The sequence below is a fragment of the Dipodomys spectabilis genome, unplaced genomic scaffold (assembly GCF_019054845.1).
Source record: "Dipodomys spectabilis isolate Male_0828 unplaced genomic scaffold, ASM1905484v1 ptg000073l, whole genome shotgun sequence".
Lineage (NCBI taxonomy): Eukaryota > Metazoa > Chordata > Mammalia > Rodentia > Heteromyidae > Dipodomys > Dipodomys spectabilis.
Window position 1 is genome coordinate 1,077,339 of NW_024870750.1, and position 23,824 is coordinate 1,101,162.

Here is a 23,824-nt window from a genome sequence, read left to right on the forward strand (position 1 = left end):
AAGTTTCCCCAATGGGCTTGGAGGCGTGGCTCAAGTGGAATAGCCAGCCATGAGCTAGGAAGCCCAGCAAGAACTCAAGGCCCTATGTTTAAGCCTTGTTACTGAAAATAACTTTTTTTTTTTTAAAGAAATTCCTTCAATTCAATCACCAACATTGGCAGTTAATTTCAGACTAATATAAATAACATAAACAACTTTCCCTATAGAATAAAACTACTACTAAGAATGATGCTATATTTAAGCAGATATAATTTCAAATAATTTTTAATTGGAAAAGTATATAAGAAATTCATGTCTAGAAAGATGATTAATATATAAATGCACTTAACATATTCAAGATGAATAAAACTCAGGCCTTAAGCATTCTATGAAAATACCATAATTCCCAAACCATATAAGCAAGTGAACTTATATATCTAAATTCAAATGTTTATGGAAATAAAAAAAACAGATAATCTGCTGGGAAGGTGGCTCAGTGGTAGAGCACTTGCCTTGCATGCTCGAGGCCCTGGGTTAGATTCCTCAGCACCACATAAGCAAAAAGAAAAAAGCCGGAAGTGGCGCTGTGGCTCAAGTGGTAGAGTACTAGCCTTGAGCTGAAGAGCTGAGGGACAGTGCCCAGGCCCAGAGTTCAGGCCCATGACCGGACCCCCCCCCCAAAAATAAAAAAATACTATGTTAAAAAAAACAGATAATCTATAACTGTGAGACACTTTTGATCATACTTACATCAAGCCCAGAATGTTATTATTTAATAATTTTCAGATTTACTTATGTATTATTGGAACTAATAGTTCAGAGTTCAGATCTGAGAATAAGGTTCAATCAGGTTTATATGAATTGTCCCTGTGCTAAGTGCTCAATCTTCGAGGTTTCAGTTTATGATTAAGAAAGACCCACCACCAAGAAAGAAAGGTGTGCATGCAGGTCACAGTAATGTTTTTTTTTCTTTTGTTTTGTTTTTTTGTTGGTGGGGCTTGAACTCTAGTCCTGGGCGCTGTCCCTGAGCTCTTCAGCTCAAGGCTAGCACTCTACCACTTGAGCTACAGCACCACTTCTGATTTTCTGGTGGTTAACTGGAGATAAGAGTCTCATGGACTTCCCTGCCTGGGCTGGCTTTGAACCATGATCCTTAGATCTCAGCCTCCTGAGTAGCTAGGATTATAAAAGTGCCCAGCTCATATTAACTTTTAATGAGATGAATGCATGCATCGTATGCTTATGCACGCAGATCTACAAGTGAGTTAGCATAGGAACGGAAAGAGCTTTAACAGGAAGATATTTAAAGAATGCTAATGCTGAAGCCAGAGGTCACCAAAAGTAAAGTCTGGGAGCATCCAAATAAAATAGCAGAGCATATATACAGTAATGTAAAAGAATTAGGGTGAAAAAACCCAGGAAGACTGTAGGCAGTATTCCTCATATTTGTTGTACCACCCAACATTTCTGAAAGACAAAGCCTTGTCTTGGATCAATACCTAGAATAACTCAAACCGCATATTGCACAGTTGGAAGACAGCCTAGGCTACATAGTGAGACCTGTCTCAGAAACAAACTCAAAATCTAGAATATAAAGGAATTTATCAAATTAAGTTGAAAAACTTACTGAATCAAGAAAGTGGCATTCAGTAGTGAGACTTTTATTATCACAAAGCACTGAAAAAAAAATTAAAGAATATTCTCAGTCAAGAGTTGTTAAAAATAGACAATGTCTTGAAAGATAAGAAAAACCCTATATATTTAAAAATGCAATTAAATTTTTTATTCTTATAGAGTCTAAATGAATACCATTCAGTTTAACACTGAAGATACCTGAAAGATGCTGATGAAGAACAGGTCTGGCCAGAAGAAACCTCTGGTCATGGCTATAACATTTTACCTGGAGTCCCAGATAGACCAACACCACAGATATATGGAGAAAAACAGGTGAAACCTGCACACATTGTATCTTGACAGTAAGACCCACTTCCTCTTATAATTACAAAAACAGTAGGTGGAAATAGGCATTAGGAAGGGGAAAAAAAATAGGTCAATTATGTCTTGAAAAGTTGAGGGAATTTTACTGAGCTTAGTTCACTAACACTGAAGGCTCTCAAACAGGTCTAATATAAAATGCTCCTTATAGCCAGGATGGATCAGTGGTTTTTTTTTTTTGCCAGTCCTGGGGCTTGAACTCAGGGCCTGGACGCTGTTCTTGAGCTTCTTTTGCTCAAGGCTAGCTAGCATGCTACCACTTGAGCTACCGTGCCATTTTGGCTTTTTCTGTGTATGTGGTACTGAGGAATCAAACGCAGGGCTTTATGCATGCTAGGCAAGCACTCAACCACTAAACCACATACCCAGCCTGTTGCTGATTTTTTATTACATCTACTTTAAGGCTTGGGGTCAAGAATAGAACACCTTTTTTTTCTCCTAGAGCTCAGGACCTTGTACTTAGCAGGCCAAGTGCGCTTCCACTAAGCTAAATCTCCAACCCAAGAGTAGAACTCTTAAAACTAGTTTTTATGAAACATTTACTGTGAATGTCCTGTTTCTGAACCTTCATCCTTAGAAACTGAGATTTATGATAATGAGATTCATGATAATATGTATCTTTATCCAAGCTCATTTTTAACAAAGCCTCATTGTATTTTAAACAATCATACCTGACTGAGAAGTTTCAGCTTCTTTCAAGATGGTATTTTGTAATGATACATTTTTTTCAGGGCTACTCATGAAAACATCCTGTGAGGCAACTGAAGAATTGAGTTCCATTTCTTCTACAACATCTGAAATTTCTTTGTTAGTACTAGTATCATTGGCTACTCCAGAGGGAAGAGGCAAACTCATTCTTTCACTGGGTACACAATACATTTCAAAATTTACCTCATTTGTATCCTGAAAGTAAAAATGGACATTATACTAATGACCAAAAATCAAAATAAACACAGACACACACACACAAATCTTCTATTAAGTGTGAAAAAACTAGAGTGTTACATGCCATAGCCAAAGAACACTATAAATCCTACTCCTTGCTTCCTGACAATGAATTCAAGTAATACCTTATAAACAATAAGGATGAAGGCAAGTTTCTTAGCAAATATCTATACACCAGTTTGGGGATGGGCAAATACTTTCTGAGAAGAAAGAGCTAGTGAATATTTCAGATTTAGTGAGCCACCAGGTCTGTCACAATTGTTCAAATCCACTCCAGCATTGCAAAAGCATCTACATAAAATAAACAGCTGAGAGCGACAGTTACAACAAAACTTGGCTTATAAAAACCAGTGGGCAAAGCTTGCTGATTTTGACCTAGGTCATTAGTTCCACATTCATGTTGGTGTAATATGGAACTACAAAAAGACCTACTGAAAACAATCCACAGGCCACTGAAACAAGAATTATTCTGTATTACTGATTTAATTTCCAATGGAGATTCTAGGGTGTGTGTGCGTGCTTGCGTGTGTGCATGTGTGTGTTTGCCAGTCCTGGAGCTTGAACTCAGGGCCAAGACACTGTCCTTCAGCCTCTCTGTGTTCAAGGCTCTACCACTTGAGCCATAGTACCACTTCTGGCTTTTTTTTTCCTTCTGAGGAATTGAACTCAGACCTTCAGGCATGCTAGGCAAGCACTCTACCGCTAAGCCACATTCCCAGTGACTGTTTTTGTTTTGTTTTAAATAAGAGTTACTACTTATAGTGATATACATAGCAACATACTGAGTGATTTACCACCTGGCCATGGTTTACTTCAATTACATCCTCTGATTCAGAACACTGAGCATCTTCTATGGTGTCTCTGAAAATTAAAAAAAAAAAAAAGAAAAAGAAAAAAGAAGCACATTATAGTGTGATAATTAATATATTGTTCTTTTGACTTGTGTTCTTTATAGAGGGAGTAAATTAAGTTTAGAGAATAGGTCTAAGAACTAACCTAATCTAGACAGAAAGGGACAAGTGGCATATACCACTATATACCTTGCTCCACCTGGAATCTTTTTTTTTTTTTTTTGTCAATCCTGGGGCTTGAATTCAGGGCCTGGACACTGTCCTTGAGTTTTTGCTCAAGGATACCACTCTACCACTTGAGCCACAGCGCCACTTCTGGCCTTTTCTGTTTATGTGGTACTAAGGAATTGAACCCAGGGCTTCATGCATGCTAGGCAAGCACTCTACCGCTAAGCCACATTCCCAGCCCTCCACATGGAATCTTAAGCCTCAGTTTCCTTATTAAGAGGAAGTCTTGCCTATATGCTAAATTGTGAAATTTAATTAAAAATGAAAACTCTGGCACATTTCCCTATCTTAGCAGTTTGAAATGATATTTAAATTCTTAACATGTTAAAGAAATACCTGCTTTCAGGAATGTTTGAAAACAATGTCTTCTTGCCAACATGTTCACTCTGGGGATCGGGATTCTCTGGTGATGGCTTTTGACCTAGAAGGTCCATTTCAGTCCTGTTCTTAGGTACAGCTTTGCTGACAGACTTAGGTGTGCCAAGTCTTTGAGAGCATTCAGAGGACAGTACTAGAAAATGAGAGAAATCACATCAATAGCAAAAATTATAACTCATTTTTATTTAGAAGTTTTAGAAAGGTTATCTTAGTATAACAGAGTTAAAGTAGAAAGAAATGGAGGAGAAAAAAAAAACATTTCCTGCTTCCTACACAGACATGTCAAGGGAGGTCAGAGAGGGTGGCAGAGGATAGAAAAAAATATTAATCTGCAGGAAGCCACAGTACAGCCAGGAAGCCAGATACAAAACTCAATATTAAAATACCAATAGTTTAAAGAAACCAGGAAAACAATTCTACTCATAACAACCCCTGAAACAATGAAACATCAAACAAGGTATTAACCAAGGAAATAAATGATCTCTACAATGAAAACTATAAAATCTTGAAGAAAGAAACTGAAAACACAGAAAGACCTCCTATGCTCATGAATTAGTGTTGAGAAAAATGACCATATTGACAAAAATAATATATAGATTCAACAGAATACCCACTACCTCAGTATCATTTCTCAGTTAAAGAAATCAAAAAAAAAAAAAAATCGCATGGAGGCATAAAAGATCCCAAATAGCAAATGTAACTCTAAGTAGTAAGAGTATCACTGGAGGTATTACAATACCAAACTTCAAATATACTACACAGCTAGGCACCAATGGCTCATGCTTGTAATCCCAGCTACTCAGGATGCTGAGATCTGAAAAACACACACTAGAGCCAAGACACCCCCTTCAATAAATGGTGCTGGAAAACTACCTTCAGAAGACTGAAACTGGACCTCTATCTCTTACCATACACAAAATTCAACTCTACTCACTAGACACTGATGGAAGTAAACTATACAACTCATGGGTGGAGATGAAAGGGACAGTGAGGGAACAGAAGATATTGTATGAAAGGAAATGTACTCATTACCCGACTCATGTAATTGTAATCCCTCTGTACATAACCTCTACAATAACAATACAGTAAATTAATTAAAAAAAAATCAACTCTAAGCCGGGCACCAGTGGCTTACACCTGTAACCCTAGCTACTCAGGAGGCTGAGATCTGAGGATTGTGGTTTGAAGCCAATGTGGGCAGAAAAGTTCCTATGAGACTTTATCTCCAGTTAATCACTCAAAAACAGGAAGTGGCACTGTGGCTCAAGTGGTAGAGCACTAACCTTTGGCAAAAAGAGATCAGGGGCAGCGCCCAGGCTCTGAGTTCAAGTCCCACAACACCCCCCCCCCCCAACACACACAATCTAGTTAGATTAAAGAGCTCAACGTAAGACTTGAAACTTTATTTTTTGTGTTTATGTGGTACTAAGGAATTGATCCCAGGGCCTCATGCATGTTAGGCAAGCACTCTACCACTAAGCCACATTCCTTGCCCTCAAGACCTGAAACTTTAAATCTGCTATAGGAAAACGTAGGAAAGCTCTGGAAGGTATAGGTAAATTAGGGCTCCAGATTCCTAGAGAATGGGAGCAAGAATTGACAAATGCGACTATATCAAATTAAGTTTCTGCACAGCAAAACAGTCACCAGAACCAAGGGCCTACTCATGGACTAGGAGAAAATCTTTACCAGGTATTCAAAGGATATAGAAAACTAAAAAATTTAAACAACAATAGAAAAACAATCCAAATTAAACACACAGTTCTCATAAGAACAAATACTAATGGCTGATAGATACATGAGAAAATGTTCAACATCTTTAGTTAAAAAGGAAATTCAGGGACTGGGAAGTTGGCTCAGTGGTAGAGTGCTTGCCTTGCATGCATAAGGCCCTGGGTTCGATTCCTAAGCACCACATAAGCAGAAAAAAGCCAGAAGTGGTGCCGTGGCTCAAGTGGTAGGGCACTAGCCTTGAGCTGAAGAGCTGAGGGACAGCACCCAGGCCCAGAGTTCAGCCTTCACAACTGGCAAAAAAAAAAAAAAAAGGAAATGCAATCAAAACCACACTAAGATTCCACCTCAGCCCAATCAGACCATCAGCCATAAAGAAAACAAACAAATGCTGCTGAGAATGTGGGGTGAAAGGAACCCTCATATTCTATAGGGCACTGGTGGTTCATACCTGTAATCCTAGCCTCTGAGGAGAGTGAGATCTGAGGATCATGGTTCGAAACTATCCAGGGCTGTGAGACTCTTATCTCCAATGACAGCCAGAAAACTGGAAGTAGCGCTGTGGCTCAAAATGGCAGAGGCTAGCATTTAGAGAAAAAGCTCAGGGATAGCACCTAGGCACTGAGTTTAATCCCCATGACCAACAACAACAAAAAAAGTTCCCTCCCTATGATTCTGCCATACCACTACTGAGCATATACTCCAAGTACAGTAAATCAATATACCAGAAAGACATATCTGTAAATCTATGTTTATTGCAGCACTATTCAGAATAGCCAAACAATGGAATTATTTGCCAAATGAGTTAAATGGATAAAAAAAATGTGATGTATATGTATACATACTATGAAGTATTACACAGCCATAAAAAAAAAATAGCAAGATCTTGTTTCAAAAAACAAAAAAAAACCAGAAGTGGCGCTGTGGCTCAAGTGGTAGAGCAATCACCTTGAGCTGAAGAGCTGAGGGACAGAGGCCAGGCCAAGTTCAAGCCCCATAAGCAACCAAAAAAAAAAAAAAAGAATGAGATATTAAGTTGGGCTGGGAAGGTGGCTCAGTGGTAGAGTGCTTGCCTTGCATACATGAGGCCCTGGGTTCGATTCCTCAGTACCACATAAGCAGAAAAAGCTGAAAATGGCGCTGTGGCTCAAGTGATAGAGTGCTTGCCTTGAGCTGAAGAGCTCAGGGACAAAGCCCAGGCCCCATGACGACAAAAAAAAAAAAACCAAAAAAAACCCCCAAAACTCAAAACAACAAAACTTGTCTTATTTTCATCACTATCTTCACCTCTTAGAAGTCTGTGACCTAACTTCAGAGATTGTGGGATTACAAGGTACTAACAGTTGTGAAATTACTTAGAAAACACAAAAGCAATCATAGAAGATAGTAATAGCAACCTGATCATATCTATTCAAAATATGATGTGCATATGGGTGGGAGTTAGCACATGGCCCATTTTCTAGAAATCAGAATGCTTATATCTGTCTATATGAAATCTATACTTCTTACTTTGGTTATTTTTTAGGTAGGGTCTTGCTTTATGCTGGGGCACATGGGCCAAAATTCTACTCATACTTGGGCCAAAATTCTACTCATACTTCCCCATGTCATTAGGAATGATAGGTCTATGCCTTGACACTCAGTTGGGATAATATGCACATGCTATGAAGCTAGCTATTGGTTAAGATCCAGTTTTATTAACTTTATGACTGGATTGGCCTCCAACTGCGATATCTCAATCTCCATCTCCCCATGTCTTAGGGTTTTTAACTCAGGGCTTTGTGTTTGACTGGCAAATGCTCTATTGCTTGATCATACCTCCAGCCCTTCTAGCTCTGATATTTTTTTGAGATAGGGTTTTGCTTTTTGCCTGGGCTGGCCTGGACCACAATCCTGTTTATACTTCCTGTAGCAGCTGGGATTACAGGTGTATGCCTAGACTATGAATGCTTCCATACATCTAGTGCTTTTTCTTTTTTTTGCCAGTCCTGAGGCTTGAACTCAGGGCCTGGGCACTGTTTCTGAGTATCTTTTGCTCAAGGTTAGCACTCTACCACTTGAACCACAGTGCCACTTCTCGCCTTTTCTGTTTATGTGGAACTGAGGAATAAAAACCAGGGCTTCATGCATGCTAGGCAAGCACTCTACCATTAAGCCAAATTCCCAGCCCACATCTAGCTCTTTCTGTTGATATGGGGTCTTTGCCTGGTCAGGCCTGGAATCTTGATCCTCCTGATATCCTATGTAGCTAGGAAAACAGTCATAGATTGCTGGTTGAGAAAGGGCCTTGAGAAATTTTGCATAGGTTGATTTGGAACTGTAGTCTCCTTATGCCTTCTAAGTAGTTATGAGTGTGTGAGCACCCATACTTGGCTGTTTTTTATACACGCCCTCAAGTACCCCAAGTATTTCTCTTAAGCAGTCTGAGAAAACAAAAATAAAAATAACCAACCTGAGAATGATTTCACAGGACTCTCAACTCTAAAAAATCCAGCATCAAACACGATTTTATCCACTTCCTTTGGTGTTACAGAAGCCACTGTGTCAGCATGTTCTCCCTGCTTAATTCTCTCTCGCATGGCATTTTTTATGGCAGCAAGGCGATTTCTAGCTGCAGCCCTTCCACCATCATCCTGTTTTGGTTTGCTTGCTATCCCTGAGACAATTTTCTTCTGCAAAGAGAAATTAGGATATTAAGCTGCTATTACTTAAGATACACACACGCACACACATGTACAATATTTAGCTATTGTTTATTTATTTTTGAAACAGAAGCTGGTTTTGCAATCCACATTGGCCTCAAATTCAAGATCCTCCTCTGGAGTGCTGAGATTTCGGGGTGTGTGTGTGTGTGTGTGTGTGTGTGTGTGTGTGTGTGTGTGTGTGTGTGTGTGTGTGTGTGTGTGTGTGTGTGTGTGTGTGTGTGTGTGTGTGTGTGTGTGTGTGTGTGTGTGTGTGTGTGTGTGTGTGTGTGTGTGTGTGTGTGTGTGTGTGTGTGTGTGTGTGTGTGTGTGTGTGTCACTATACTTGGCAAAAGTTCAACTGTTTTTTTTGTTTTGCTAGTACTGGGACTTGAACTCAGGGCCTGGTCACTGTCCCTGTGCTCTTCAGCTCAAGGTTAGTGATCTACTACTTAAGCCACAGCTTCACTTTTGTTTTTTGTTTTTTTTTGGAGTTAATTGGAAATAAGAGTTTCTCAGAATTCTCCTGCACAAGCTGGCTTCAAAGTGGGATCATTAGAGCTCAGACTCCTGAGTAGTTAAAATTACAGGCATGAGTCACTGGAGCCCAGCTAAACTAATTAAACTTTTAAAAGAGAAAGCCAAGCTGGACATCAATGGCTCACACCTGTAATCCTAGCTACTCAAGAAGCTGAGATCTGAGGATCTTGGTTCAAAGCCAGCAGGAATAGCTATGAGACTCTTAACTCCACTATACAAAAATAGCTGGAAGTGGAGCTGTAGCTCAAAGTGATAAAGAGCTAGCCTCTAGTGAAAAAGCTCAGGGATGGGGCTGGGAAGGTGGCTCAGTGGTAAAGTGCTTGCCTTGCATGGCTGAGGCCCTGGGTTCGATTCCTCAGCACCACATAAGCAAAAAGAAAAAAGCTGCAAGTGGCAGTGTGGTTCAAGTGGTAGAGCGCTAGCCATGAGCTGAAGAGCTGAGGGACAGCGCCCAGGCCCAGAGTTCAGGCCCCACGACAGGACCCCCCCTCAAAAAAAAGAAAAGAAAAGAAAAAGCTCAGGGACACTGCCCAGGCCCCAGGAGACAGACAGACAGACACAGACACAGATAGAAAACCAAATTATACATAAAATATATCACATTATATACACACCAAATTCTTAGTATGTTCTAAAAATTCTAGGGGTGAAAACATCAAGGATTAAGTTTCTTCCTTCAAGGAGTTTATAGTTTAGTGGAATAGCTAACTAAGGGCAAAAAGGAGGATAAATGTGGCCAGGCATGCTGGCTTACAACTATGATCTCGGTTATTCAGGAGGCAAAAATCATGGTTCAAGGCCAGCCCTTGTAAAAAGTTAGCAAGTCCTCAACCCAATCAATAAGCTAGGCAAAGTAACATGTAAATCTGGTCCCAGCTACAGGAGGAGAATTGTGGTGCAAGGTTATCCTGGGCAAAATTGCAAGAACTTATTGAAATACAACCTTTAGCAAAAAAGCTGGGGACCTGGCTCAAGTAGTTGAGTGCATACCTAGAGTTTTAAACCCCAGTTTAGCCAAAAATAAAACGTACTGATTACCTGATGAATGTCCTCTGTATAGCACCTCTATAATAATAAATAAAAAAGAAGAAGAATACCTAAACCAACCTTCAGATACAAGGGAAGACTTACAAGTAAGCAGCATCTTGTTGTAAATCAAGTAGCTGGACTAAAAGACTGGGGTGACAAAGGCTGGATAGAACAGCATGTTTGCTGAACCAGCAATGAAAGCTGGTAGAACGGACATGACATGAACAACTTAAAGCTCTAACATCTGATTGTTTTAGACTACATTTATACACCAAACAGTTACTGGTTTTTAAGCTGGAGAATAACATGATCAAGCTTGGGTTTTAGGAAGATGGTTCTGGATATAACCTGGAGAATGAACTGGGTGGGAGACTTACTGAATGATAATAGAAAAGAAGATGGCAGTTAGGCCCAGGAGGAGGAGATGGAACAAAGAGAGGAGATTCACAAAGTTTTTTTTTTTTTTTGTTTCCAGGGCTGAAGACTGAACCCAGGGCCTTGCGCGTGCCGGGCGGGCACCCTTCTGCTGGGCTAAACCCCCAGCCCCGCTTTTTTTTTTGGTCAGTTGTGGGGCTTGAACTCTGGGCCTAGGTGCTGTCCCTGCTCTCTTCAGCTCAAGGCGAGCGCTGTACCACTTGAGCCACAGTGCCACTTCTGGTTTTCTAGTGGTTTACTGGAGATAAGAGTCTCACGGACTTTCCTGCCCAGGCTGGCTTTGAGCTGCGATCCTCAGATCTCAGCCTCCTGAGTAGTGAGGATTACAGGTGTGAGCCACTGGCGCCCAACCTAGATTCACAAGCTTTAAGAAGTATAACTGAGGTGGGCACCAGTGGCTCACACCTGTAATCCTAGTAACTTAGGAGGCTGAGAACTGAAGATCATGGTTCAAAATCAGCCTGGGCAGTAAAGTCCATGAGACTCTTATCTCTGATAAACCACCAGAAAACCGGAAATAGCACTGTGGCTCAAGTGGTGGGGCGCCAGCCTTGAGCTGAAGAGCTTAGGGGCAGTGCCCAGGCCCAGATTTCAAGCCCCATGACCAAGAGCTGAGAGTCAGATGCCAGTGTATCACACATCTGCTTCTGCAAGAGGCAATACCAATGGGGCTTTGGATGTTCAGGTCTGCTTGGAAATAAAAAAATGAAGCAACTTGCCAGGCAGTGGTGGCTCATGCCTATAATACTAGCTACTCAGGAGATCTAAGAATTGAGGTTTAAAGCGAGCCTGAGTAGAAAAGTTTGTGAAACTCTTTATCTTCAATTAAACATCAAAAAGCCAAAAGTAGAGCTGTGGCTTAAATAAGGTTGCTAGCCTTAAGCAAAGAATACAGGGATAGTGCCCCGGCCCTAACCCTGAGTTCATGTCCCATGACAAATGGAAAAATAAAAAAAAAAAGAAGAACTGAGAGGATTTTTTGTTGTTATTGTTGTTTTTTAATTGGTTGTGGGGCCTGAACTCTGGGCCTGGGCATTGTCCCTCAGCTCTTCAGCTCAAGGCTAGTGCTCTACCACTTGAGCCATGGCGCCACTTATGGCTTTTTCTGCTTATGTGGTGCTAAGGAATCAAACCCAGGGCCTCATGCATGCAAGGTAAGAACTCTATCACAGAGCCTCACCTGAGCCCTGAGAGGATTTTCTGATCCAGCCAACCCCATGGAATGGAGAAGGTAAACTAGCAAAAGGAAAGGGTCAGAAGAGATACCCAAAGTTCCTGAGCCTCTGAATGGGAGTCTTTATAGAATGGGAGTCTTTACAGAGATAAGGACACATTAATACGTGTGGAAATTATTTTTTGGATAAAGTGACCTTTAAAGTATACTGTGTCATGAGGCATAACTGAAAAGTGTGGCTGGCAATGTAGATCAGAGATTCATCAATGAGGGGTATACAATTGCACAGGAAGGGGTGGGAATGTTGTTTAGAGATAGAGTGCTTGCCTAGCTATATCCAAGTACATAATTTGAGAAATATAAATAAACAGAATTAAAACCTATACATGGAATCAAGAGGACAATCTATATTAAACCACTGCTATGATCTGGAAAAAGAGCCAACCTTTATTACAGAATAAATAACACTATACAGAAATCGTGACAAAGTAGATACATGAAAACCAAGATGAGAAAATTTACTCAACTAACAAATAAACATTCTTTGGCTGAGGGATGTGGCTTAAGTGGCAAACTGTTTGCCTAGGATGCCCTGGATTCAATTCCCGGGACCACCACCACTCCTGCCAACAAAAATCACCCAAACTATTTTAGGTTGCAGTGGTAAAGAAGCTGCCTAGCATGTATGAGACCCTGGGTTCCATCCCTAGGAGGGAGAAAGGGAGAGGGAGAGAAGGGGAAAGAGGGGGAAAGAAGGGGAAAGAGGAGGAGAGGAGAGAGGGAGAGGGGGGAGAGAAAGAGAGAGAGAGAGAGAGAGAGAGAGAGAAGGGGTATAAGGGGGGAACAGACTTCACAGAAAGAATATGTTGAGAGAACAGAACTGAGGAATATCGAAACGGTAATTAATGGAAAAACAAACTTGCAAACATGACTTTAGACTAAGCTGAGAAGAAAATACTATAGTAGATGGAGAGAGACCTCTAGTGATAACAGGCAGAATTACAAGATTGATATATAACTAGTAGCTGCATCACTGATGGTACTGTATTACTATTTCCAGGTCTAAGTGCTCAATAATAAATATCTATAAGCTGGGTGCTGGTGGCTCACATCTGTTATCCTAGCTCTCAGGAGGCTGAGAGATCTGAGGATAGTGGTTCAAAGCCAGCCCGGGCAGGAAAGTCTGTGAGACTCTTATCTCCAATGAACTACCAGAAAATCGGAAGTGGTGCTGTGGCTCAAGTGGTGGAGTGCTAGCCTTGAACTGAAGAGCTGAGGGACGGCGCCCAGGCCCAGAATTCAATCCCCACAATCGGAAAAAGAAAGAAAGAGAGAAAGAGAGGAAGAGAGGAAGAGAGAGAAAAAGAGAGAAAGAGAGTTAGAAAGAGAGAGAGAAAGAAAGAAAAAGAAAAAAGAAAGAGAGAAAAAAAGAAAGAAAGGAAGAAAGAAAAAAAGGAAAGAAAAAAAGAAAGAAAGATCCACAGTAGTGGGTTGGCACAGTAGTTACATGCCTGTAATCTCACAACTCTGGAAACTAAAGTGAGAGGATGGATTACAAATTTGAGATTAGCTTGGGCAACGAAGGAGAATCCTATCTAAAAAAAAAAAAATCTCTCTGCAAAGAAATATCCAGAGTAGCTTTAATAAGTAGCATCTATTCATTATCTAGATTTATAATTCCTTCAATCATTTAGTAACTGCCCTTAGGATCCTTGTTATGAGACCTCATTAGTAAAATAATTTTTAAAGGTTTTTCTGAAACGTTAACACCTTAAACTCCTAAAATATGAGTCAGACAAGTTTTATCAACCTAGACCACAGGAGCTTATAACTACAGGTACACTTTCATTTTTTTGTTGTTGTTGTTGTTAGTCATGGGGTTTGAACTGGGCCTGGATGCTGTCCCTGGGCCTGGATGCTGTCCTTGCGCTCTTCATCTCAAGGCTAGTGCCCTACCACTTGAGCCACAGCACCACTTCCGGTTTTCTGGTGATTTATTTGAGATAAGAGTCTTACAGACTTTCCTACCCAGGCTGGCTTTGAACCACGATCTTCAGATCTCAGCCTCCTGAGTAGCTAGGATTACAGGCGTGAGCCACTGGTACCCTTCCAGTAGGGTTGGGAATGTGGCTTAGTGGTAGAGTGCTTGCCTAGCATGCAAGAAAAAGCCGTAAGTTCTATTCCTCAGTACCACATAATCAGAAAAAGCCAGAAGTGGCGCTGTGGCTAACATGGTAGGTAGAGTGCTAACTTTGAGCAAGAGCAGCTCAGGGACAGTGCCCAGGCCCTGAGTTCAAGCACCAGAACTGGCAAAAAAACAAAAACAAAAACAGTGGGATTTTATTAAATTAAAGCAGCAAAATTTACAGGAACAAGTAACAGAAAATTTTATAAGATTAAGTACAGGGAAGGAAAAATATGTTCTACAGAGCCATTGTTCCTTCTTTTTTTTTTAAACATCGTTCATACAAAAAAGCATACAGAACAATGAGGCTGGGCTGGAAGTACAGCACAGTAGTAGAGTGTTTTTGACTGGTAAGCATAAGTTCCTGAACTGAATCCAGTGCTGCCAACAAACAAACAAACAAAAGAATATGGCTGCTAGTTAGGAAAACAGACTCTGAAATGAGAAAATTTAAGCTGAAACCCAGCTCTACCTTGGGCAAGTGATTCAACACTTATGGGCTTCAGATTTTTCAATCATATAATAAGGATAATCTCATAGGATTATTATAAGGATAGAATAAATTAAACAGAGTACTTGGAATATTTAGCACATGTAAAGAATTATGTACATTATCTACTGGTACAGTTTAAAGAATGTACAGTTCAAAGAATAAAACAGGACTGGGAGTATTGGTCAAGTGGTAGTATGTTTTCCTATCCAGTATTCACCCCAAATTCAAATAAAAACAAACAAGCGGGGCTGGGAAGGTGGCTCAGTGGTAGAGTGCTTGCCTTGCACACATGAGGCCCTGGGTTAGATTCCTTAACACCACATAAACAGAAAAAGCTGGAAGTGGCACTGTGGCTCAAGTGGTAGAGTGCTAGCCTTGAGCTGAAGTGCTGAGGGACAGTGCCCAGGCCCAGAGTTCAAGCCGCACAACTGACAAACAAACAATCCAACAAAAAAACAAAATACAAGCGAACACTCATGATCTGGTAACTTAAAAACTTCTGGGTACCCCAATTCAATCACAATCCTTGTACTTGTTTTTCTCTAGAAATATCCTAAATTTCACGTTGATCATTTCCTTGTTCTTTCTTCAAAGATAAGTACATAACATATGAAATAACATATGAAATTTATTTTTTATGAGATATCTGAAGGTAAATGATTTTAAAGCTTAAAATTTGAGAAGAACATATATCAGAAATTCAGATTTAAAACTACAAACTTACTCGAATGACTGTTCTGCTGGTATTGTTATTATTGTTTTGCCATCCAGATTCTTCAAGTTTGGTCAAATTGTTGAATTTTTGGTTAACATCTTCTACCTGTTAATAAAAGCCCAAATTTAATGTCCACAACAAGATTTTTTTGGGGGAGTGATGGTTCTCGAGTTTAAACTCAAGGTATCAAAATGGCTCAGTATTGTGCTACCTCTAAAGCCACACCTCCAGCCCTTTTTGCTTTCAGTAGTTTTTGAATAGGTCTTGCTTTATGTTATAGCTGGCCTGGACCGAAATACTCCTGTTTAAACTTCTTGTATAGATGAGATACAGGTGTACAAAATGTCCACCTTTTAATTGGTTATGATGGGGTCAGTTTTGCTCAGGTGTTGAACCATAATCCTCTTGATCTCAGCATTCTAAGTAGCTAGGATTACAGGTGTAAGCCATTGTATCTGGACTTGAAGAATTTTTATTTTTTTAATTTTTATTGTGAAAATACTGTACAGAGGTTACAATTACATGGGCAAGATAATGAGTACATTTCTTATCAAGCATTGTAGACTCCTCCTTTGTTTCCCCTTCCCATCCCATCCTCCCCCCACCCCCCACCCAGCCCTCCTTCCTCCCCTCCTCCAAAGTTGTAAAGTTCATTTTCGACATAACGACTTGTATGTATCATTGTTGCAATGGGTCCACCTGTATCCCTATTTAAATGATTTGTTTTCTTCAAGAATTTTTATGGTAAAATTATTAACTATCATTTTTGGTCTTATCAACTTCCAAAATCTGCATAAAGGATATTATGTATGAATAACTCCTCTACTTCTTCTACATTATTTTAAATCACTAAAATGGTAAAGAAGATATCTTAATTATGTTTCTTTCTTTTTTTGGTTGATCATGCGGCTTGAACTCTGGGCATGGGTGCTGTCCCTGCGCTCTTCAGCTCAAGGCGAGCGCTGTACCGCATGAGCCACAGCACCACTTCCGGTTTTCTAGTGGTTTATTGGAGATAAGAGTCTCACGGACTTTCCTGCCCAGGCTGGCTTTGAACGGTGATCCTCAGATCTCAGCCTCCTGAGTAATGAGGATTACAGGCATGAGCCACTGGCTCCTGGCTGTTTATTTCTTAAATTACACAATACAAACATAATGTGCATATGTGCCAATACTGCGGCTTGAACTCAGGGCCTGGGTGCTGTCCCTGAGCTTTACCATTCAAGGCTGGCATTGGACAACTTGAGCCTAAGCTCTACTTCTGGTTTTTTTGTTTTGTTTTGTGTTTTTGGTGGTTAACTGCACCAGTCTCATGGACTTCCCTGCCTGGGCTGGCTCTCAGACTCTCAGGCATGAGCCACTGATGCCCAGCTACAATTTTGAAAAACTTATTTATCCATTTCTCTATCAAGAGACATCTTGGTTGCTTCCCAGTTTTGGCAATGATGAGTAATGCTTCTATAAACACCACACATAGATTTCTGTAAGAACATAAGTTTTTAGCTCATTTGGGTAAGTGCCAAGGACTGCAATTGCTGTCCATATGGTAACAGTACATTTATTTTTGCGAGAAACCACCCAACTGTCTTGCAGTTCAACATGCCATCTTGCACTGTCATCAGCAATGACTGAGAGTTCCTGTTGCTTCACATCCTGTTGCTTCCTCACTAGCAGTGGTGGTGTCAATCCATAAGGTGTGCAGGTGTAACTGACTGCATTTAATTCCCTAATGTCAGATGCTGAGAATCTCTTCATATGCCTACCTACCATCTGTTTATGTTCTTTGAAGAGGCATCTTGGTTCAGGTCTTTTAGATTTTTTTTTGAGGGTATTAGGGATCAAACATAGACCCTCTTACATGCTAGGCAAGTGCTCTATGCCCAAGCTACAACCCAATCCAGTTGCTAATTTTCTTTTCTTTTTTTTTTTTTGGGTCCGGTCATGGGGCCTGAACTCTGGGCATGGGCGCTGTCCCTCAGCTCTTCAGCTCAAGGCTAGCGCTCTACCACTTGAGCCACAGCGCCACTTCCGGCTTTTTTTTTTCTTTTTGCTTATGTGGTGCTGGGGAATTGAACCCAAGGCCTCAGGCATGCAAGGCAAGCGCTCTCTACCACTAAGCCACCTTCCCAGTCCAAGTTGCTAATTTTCTTACTGGTGATTTTTCATATATTTTGGGTAGCATTTTTTATATTTCTTCAACAAATATTTCCTCTCTCTCTCTCTGCCAGTCCTGGGGCGTGAACTTAAGGCCTGGACACTGTTCCTGAGCTTCTTTTGTTCAAAGCTAGCACTCTACCACTTGAGCCACAGCGCCACTTCTGTTTTATTCTGTTTATGTGGTACTGAGGAATGGAACTCAGGGCTTCATGCATGCTAGGCAAACACTCTATCACTAAGCCACATTCCTAGCACTCTCTCTTTTTTTTTTTTTTTTGGACACAACCTTATTATAAAAGATTTAATAATAAGGTGGCTATAGTGGTCCAAACCTATAATCTAAGCACAGGCAAAGGGGAAGCAGAAGAAGATCATGAGTTCCCAACTAGCCTGTCTCTAACAATAAAATCCCAAAACAGCCAGAACTCCATGGCTCATGTCTATAATCATAGCCATGTGGGAAGCTGAAAATGGGAAGAAGACAGCTTGTGGTCAGACCAGCAAAAAAAAAAAAAAAAATTGAAAAATCCCTTCTTGATCAATAGCTAGTGACAAGTGCCTAACTCCTCAAGTGCGTAAGAGGCTAAATTAAGAGGACTGTGGTTCCAGGCCAGCTGAGGTAGAAAAATCTATTGGACTCTTATCTTCAAAGACAGAAGCTGACTGGTAGAATATACCCTTCACTCCCAGCAATATGAAAGTCTAGAAGTAGTAAGATCATAGCTCAGATGCCTGGGCAAAAAGCAAGGTCCTATCCAAAAAATAACACAAGAAAAACAGAGGTAAAGGTTGTGTCTCAGCATTATCACAACCAGCCTAGGAAACACTAGGCCCTTAGTTCAAAACCCAAGTACTGCCACACAAACAAAATAAATAAATATAGAAGATTCAAATAATGCATTTACAACCTTGATCTCCATAAATACCTCCTGGACTAAATTGTTCAGAAAACTATGACAAAAATTTCTGTACATGCTCAGAATGAAAACTTTTTTTGGTGTTGGTCTTAAGAGTTTGAATTCAGGGCTTGAGCACTGTCCTTGAGCTTTTATGTTCAAAGCTAGTGCTCTACCATTCCATTTGTAGCTTTTTGGGGGGGTGGGGGGGTGGTAAATTGGAAATAAGAGTTTCTCAGACTTTCCTGCCTGAACTGGCTTCAAACCAGGATCCTCAGACCTCAGCCTCCTTAGTAGCTAGGATTATAGGCATGAACCACTGGCACCTGGCTGGAAACAGTTTTTTATTGTGAAAATACTGTACAGAGGGGTTACAATTACATGAGCAAGGTAATGAGTACATTTCTTATCAAGCATTGTTGCCCCCTCCTTTGTTTTTCCCCTACAATCCCTTCTCTCTCATTTTCACAACCATACTCCCTCATCGCCGCACCATGCCACTCCCTTCCCCCCTTATCCCCCCTTACCCCGCCACGCCTAAATTATAAAGTTTATCTTTTGACATAGCATCTCATATTTGCAATGGGTCAACCTATATCCCTATTTAAACAATTTGTTTTTTTCCCTTCTCTTCCTCAAATTATACTAACATCAAATATAGTGATGGGGTTTTCCCATAGAGGAGGGACATACAAAACATCAAAAAAAAAAAAAAAATCACATGGTGCCTTATAAATATGTTAGAAACAGCCAGGCACTGGTGGCTCACACCTGTAATCCTAGCTACTCAGGAGGCTGAGATCTGAGGATCACAGTTCAAAGCCAGCCCAGGCAACTAAAGTCCATGAGATTCTTATCTCCAATAAACCACTAGAAAACCGGAAGTGGCGCTGTGGCTCAAGCAGTAGAGCGCTCTCCTTGAGCTGAAGAGTGCAGGGACAGCGCCCAGACCCAGAGTTCAAGCCCCACGACCGACAAAAAAAAAAAAGAAAGAAAAATGTTAGGAACAATAGCAAGAAAGAAAAAAACCACTTGTGTCCTTATCTTGGGGTTCATTTCCCTTAACATCATCTAACTGAACTTTTCTACTTGTCTCAGACATTGGAAACAATGTTTTAAAAATTATTTTCAAATAGAAGCAACTTTTTCTTTGCTGTTGCTTTTGTTTTCTTTTTGTCTTGTTTATCTGTCTTTGGAAGGGCAAGGCAGAGGCCAGAAAAGGAGAGACAGCCAGCAATGGTATTCAGTGGACACTGTGTTGAAAATGAACTGTATAACTTGTGGGTGGAGACGTGAGGGAAAAACTGGGAGACAGTGAATGAAGGGGTGACATTATCCAAAAAGAAATGTACTCCTTACCTGACTTATAACTGTAACAACTCTGAATGTCTTTATGATAATAATAAAAAAATTAAAATTAAAAAATATTTTTACCATGTAATTGTAACCTCTCTGTACGGTATTTTCATAATTTTTAAAAAAAAGGAAAAAAAATTTCAATCTTAATTGTTTGATTCCTAAGATGCAAAAACACAGACAGTATTATTCAATAATAAAAAGTTACAAGCTACAACATGGCCAAAATCGGAAGAATCATGTTAAGATGTCACATATTGTGTAATTTATAGAATTTATAAAAAAATGTCAAAGAGATACATCTCTATAAACAATATGTAGATGGTGAATGCCTAAGGCTGGATTAGGAATGATGTTGACTGCAAACAGCAAGAGGGAGCTTTCACAAAATGTTCTAAATCTGAACTGTGATGTTATTTGCATAGCTCTATAAACTTACTAAATTTCATGACATATAAATAATATCTCAATGTCATGTTTTTGTTTAAAAATGAGAAGTCTCCAAAAGCATCAAAAGAAAATATGTCACTGACTTATATTTATTACTAGCTTATATTTATAACCAGTGGCTCATGCCTATAATCCTAGCTATCCAGGAGGCTGAGATTTAAGATCCCAGTTCAAAGCCAGCCTGGCAGCAAAGTCTGTGAAACATTTTTTTTTTTTTGTCAGTTGTATGTCTTGAACTCAAGGCCTGAGCACTGTTCCTGAGCTTCTTTGCTCAAGTTTAGCCTCTACCAGTTGAGTCATAGTTCCACATCCAGCTGTTTGATAGTTAACTAGAGATAGGAGTCTCAGGGATTTTCCTGATTTGGGCTGGCTTCGAACCATGATCCTCAGATCTTTATCTCCTGAGTAGCTAGGATTACATGGGTGAGCTGATGGCGCTGGCTATGAAATTTTTTTTTTTTTTTTTTTAAATCGGTCGTGGGGCCTGGGCACTGTCCCTCAGCTATTCAGCTCAAGGCTAGTGCTCTACCACTTGAACCACAGTGCCACTTTTGGCTTTTTCTGCTTATGTGGTGCTGAGGAATCGAACCCAGGGCCTCATGCATGCAAGGCTAGCACGGTACATACCACTGAGCCACCTTCCCAGCCCCTGAAACTCTTATATCCAATTAGCTACCAAAAAGCTGGGAAGGGGCTGGGAAGGTGGCTCAGTGGTAGAGTGCTTGCCTACCTAGACAGTGCCCAGGCCAGAGTTCAGGACCCACAACTGGACCCTCCCCACCCTCCCCCGCCCAAAAAAAGCTGGGAAGTGCAGCTGTGATTTAAATGGTAAAGCCTTGAGCACAAAAGCTCAGGGACAGTGCCCAGTCCCTGAGTTCCAGCACTAGGACTACCCCTCCAATAAATAAATAAACATATAAACTAATAATGTAAACACATTGTTATTCTGTAAACAATGTAAATATATTACCTCTAAAACCATAAATTAATGATATTAAAAAAACAACAAAATGGGTCACCATTGAAAAATGTAGTGAGTCTACTCACTGACAGTGAGTCACCCAATTGGTAAATGATTCTATAAACACTACTCACATCTGGGCCATAGGGCAATGTTGATTACATTTGTTTCCTCAGAACTTTTGCCTAGATTTAATAATTGTTTTATTTTTGGTTTGAGCCTAAGCACCACCAAAAAATAATGATATAACTTTCTTTTTCAAATTGGCTCTTTAAGTGATATTTTATATACTTATTTCTAAAACAAGCCCAGAAAGCTAGAAAGCATTCTCACCCAATTTCCTCTGTCATAGGACTTTCTTCATTAAATTAGAATTGTATGCTGTGCCACATTGTTGCATATCAAACCATAAACTCCCTGGGATGGGCAATGTACCTTTTTATCATCTACTCATACAATGCCTAGCACACAACAGGAATTCAGTAACTGCTCACTGAACTACTAGAATGGCTCATTTTTCCCATGCAAAATTGTTACTGCCACTAACAATTATTTCCTAACATTATGAGGGAAGAGAAGACCCAGAAGTTATAAAACTTAGATAGTGTAGCTTATAAAAGTGTGCCCAATAGCTCCTTTATTTTATAGATGCCTAAGCTTCTAGTACCTCATTTTGCTATTAATATTCCATTAAAAAAATGATTATATCCAAAATACTTGATCACATACCTGAAAAGTAACCATATCCCAAAATCCATCCAGGTCTGTACAAGTAGTCTCTTTTTCACCTCGCTTATATTCACAGTCATTCACCAGTCCTTCAAACTGTTTGAATCTTTCCTTCATAAGGAGTCTTGTTTGACCTACTGCTGTTCGAATAAGATCTTTAGCTAAAAGAGATAAGAAATTAAGTTTAAAAGACAAGACTAGACCTTTACAGCAAGACAACTAAATGACAAGACTATTTAATGAATTATTAAAATCTAATATCTAGAAGGTGCTGGTGGCTCATGTCTATAACCGAGGCTGAGATCTGAGGATTGTGGTTTGAAGCTAGCCCAGGAAGGAAAGTCCATGAAACTCTTATTGCCAATAAATCACTCAGAAAAAGCCAGAAGTGTTGCTATGGCTCAAGTGGTAGAGCACTAGCCTTGAGCAAAAGAAGCTTAGGGAGAGCACCCAGGCCCTGCGTTCAAGCCCCAGAACTAGGAAAAAAAGAAAAAAAATTCAATATCCTAGGGCTTATAGAATCAAACTCTTACAAAACAAGACAAAAAAAAGTCTGCCACAAACTTTGTCATATGAATATTGAGCATTAGCTATTTGCTTCAGTTCCTACTAATAATTAGCAATGTACGTAATAGACAGCATTCCACTTCTCTCATGTAATAAGAATTCAACCTCAAATAATTCATTGCACATTTAAGTACCTAAGGATTTCATACTGTCAGCACATAAAGTTTTTTCTAAATAGCTTTGCCATGTAATAAGAATCTTTTAAGAAAATCCTTTTCATATTAAGATTAATTTTGATTTAGAAAACATTTTTTTTTTTTTTTTGGTAGGTTGTGGGGCCTGAACTCTGGGGTTGGGCACTGTCCCTCAGCTCAAGGCTAGCACTCTACCACTTGAGCCACAGAGCCACTTCCAGCTTTTTCTGCTTATGTGGTCCTGAGGAATTGAACCCAGGGTCTCATGCATGCAAGGCAAGCATTCTACCACTGAGCCACCTTCCCAGCCCCCAGAAAACATTTTTGTGTAGATAAGACCAAATATTGGTAGCACGCATTTTTTAAAAATCTCAAAATACATGCACATTTTTATTTATTTTTGTGCTAGTACTGGGGCTTGAACTCAGGGTCTCATGCTTGTCTGGCATTTTTGCTCATGGCTTGTGGAATCCTTTTGAGTCACACCTCTAATCCCACTATTTTGTTGGTCAATTTGATGTAAGTGCCTTTTAGATTTGTCCACCTGGGCTGGGTTTGAACTCTGATTCTTATATCTCAACCTCCCGAGTAGCTATGGTTATAACTGAGCCACCAGGCACTCAGATACACACATCTCTTATCCCACTGTAACACAGATAGGGAATATATGCTGAATAATAAAAAAATTCTTACTATTTTGAGAAATAATGATACTACAAAGTTGGATTTTTATGTTTCAGATAAATACAATCACATTAAAAGAAATAAAGCTAAGACATCAACAAATACAAGTGCTCTGACCGTCATCTGGAACGTCCAATTCAAACAAAGCTAAGACATCAACAAACACAAGTGCTCTGACCGTCATCCGGAATGTCCAATTCAAGCTTCCTGTCCCACTCAAGGCAGACGGTGGTTAATTTCTCAGTTTCTGACTGGAGGATCTGTCTACAATTATGACATAGATTTCAATTTTACAAGTGCTGTCCACACTAGTACTGGTATTAGCATTATATTATGATATCTAATATTAGGAAAATAGAAAACAGGAACAATATACATTTTTCAAGAGTTCAGCTTATTCTGTAAGTAAAATCCATACATTTTTATATTCAAATTCATAAATGTAAGTCAATATTTTGTGTGTGTCTGTCATTCTACACCTACAACTTACAAGAATCCACTTGAGGGCTGGGAAGGTGGCTCAGTGGTAGA

General features: G+C 39.9%; 1 protein-coding gene across 4 annotated transcripts in view; it reads right to left on the reverse strand.

Annotated features, from left to right (window-relative positions):
* The window catches only part of Dlgap5 (DLG associated protein 5), a 45,715-nt gene that overhangs the window by 373 nt on the left and 21,518 nt on the right, over positions 1-23,824 (reverse strand). Inside the window, exons 11-18 of one of the 4 annotated variants that reach the window (XM_042682524.1) lie at positions 23,472-23,557; positions 21,909-22,069; positions 15,369-15,464; positions 8,560-8,779; positions 4,335-4,509; positions 3,717-3,780; positions 2,646-2,877; positions 1,607-1,656 (exon numbers count right to left, since the gene is read on the reverse strand). In XM_042682524.1, coding sequence (XP_042538458.1) covers positions 1,607-1,656; positions 2,646-2,877; positions 3,717-3,780; positions 4,335-4,509; positions 8,560-8,779; positions 15,369-15,464; positions 21,909-22,069; positions 23,472-23,557 — 1,084 coding nt within the window. Of the gene's footprint in view, positions 1-1,606; positions 1,657-2,645; positions 2,878-3,701; positions 3,781-4,334; positions 4,510-8,559; positions 8,780-15,368; positions 15,465-21,908; positions 22,070-23,471; positions 23,558-23,824 lie in introns of all 4 variants that reach the window. The other 3 variants (XM_042682523.1, XM_042682522.1, XM_042682525.1) reach the window with 3 other exon arrangements.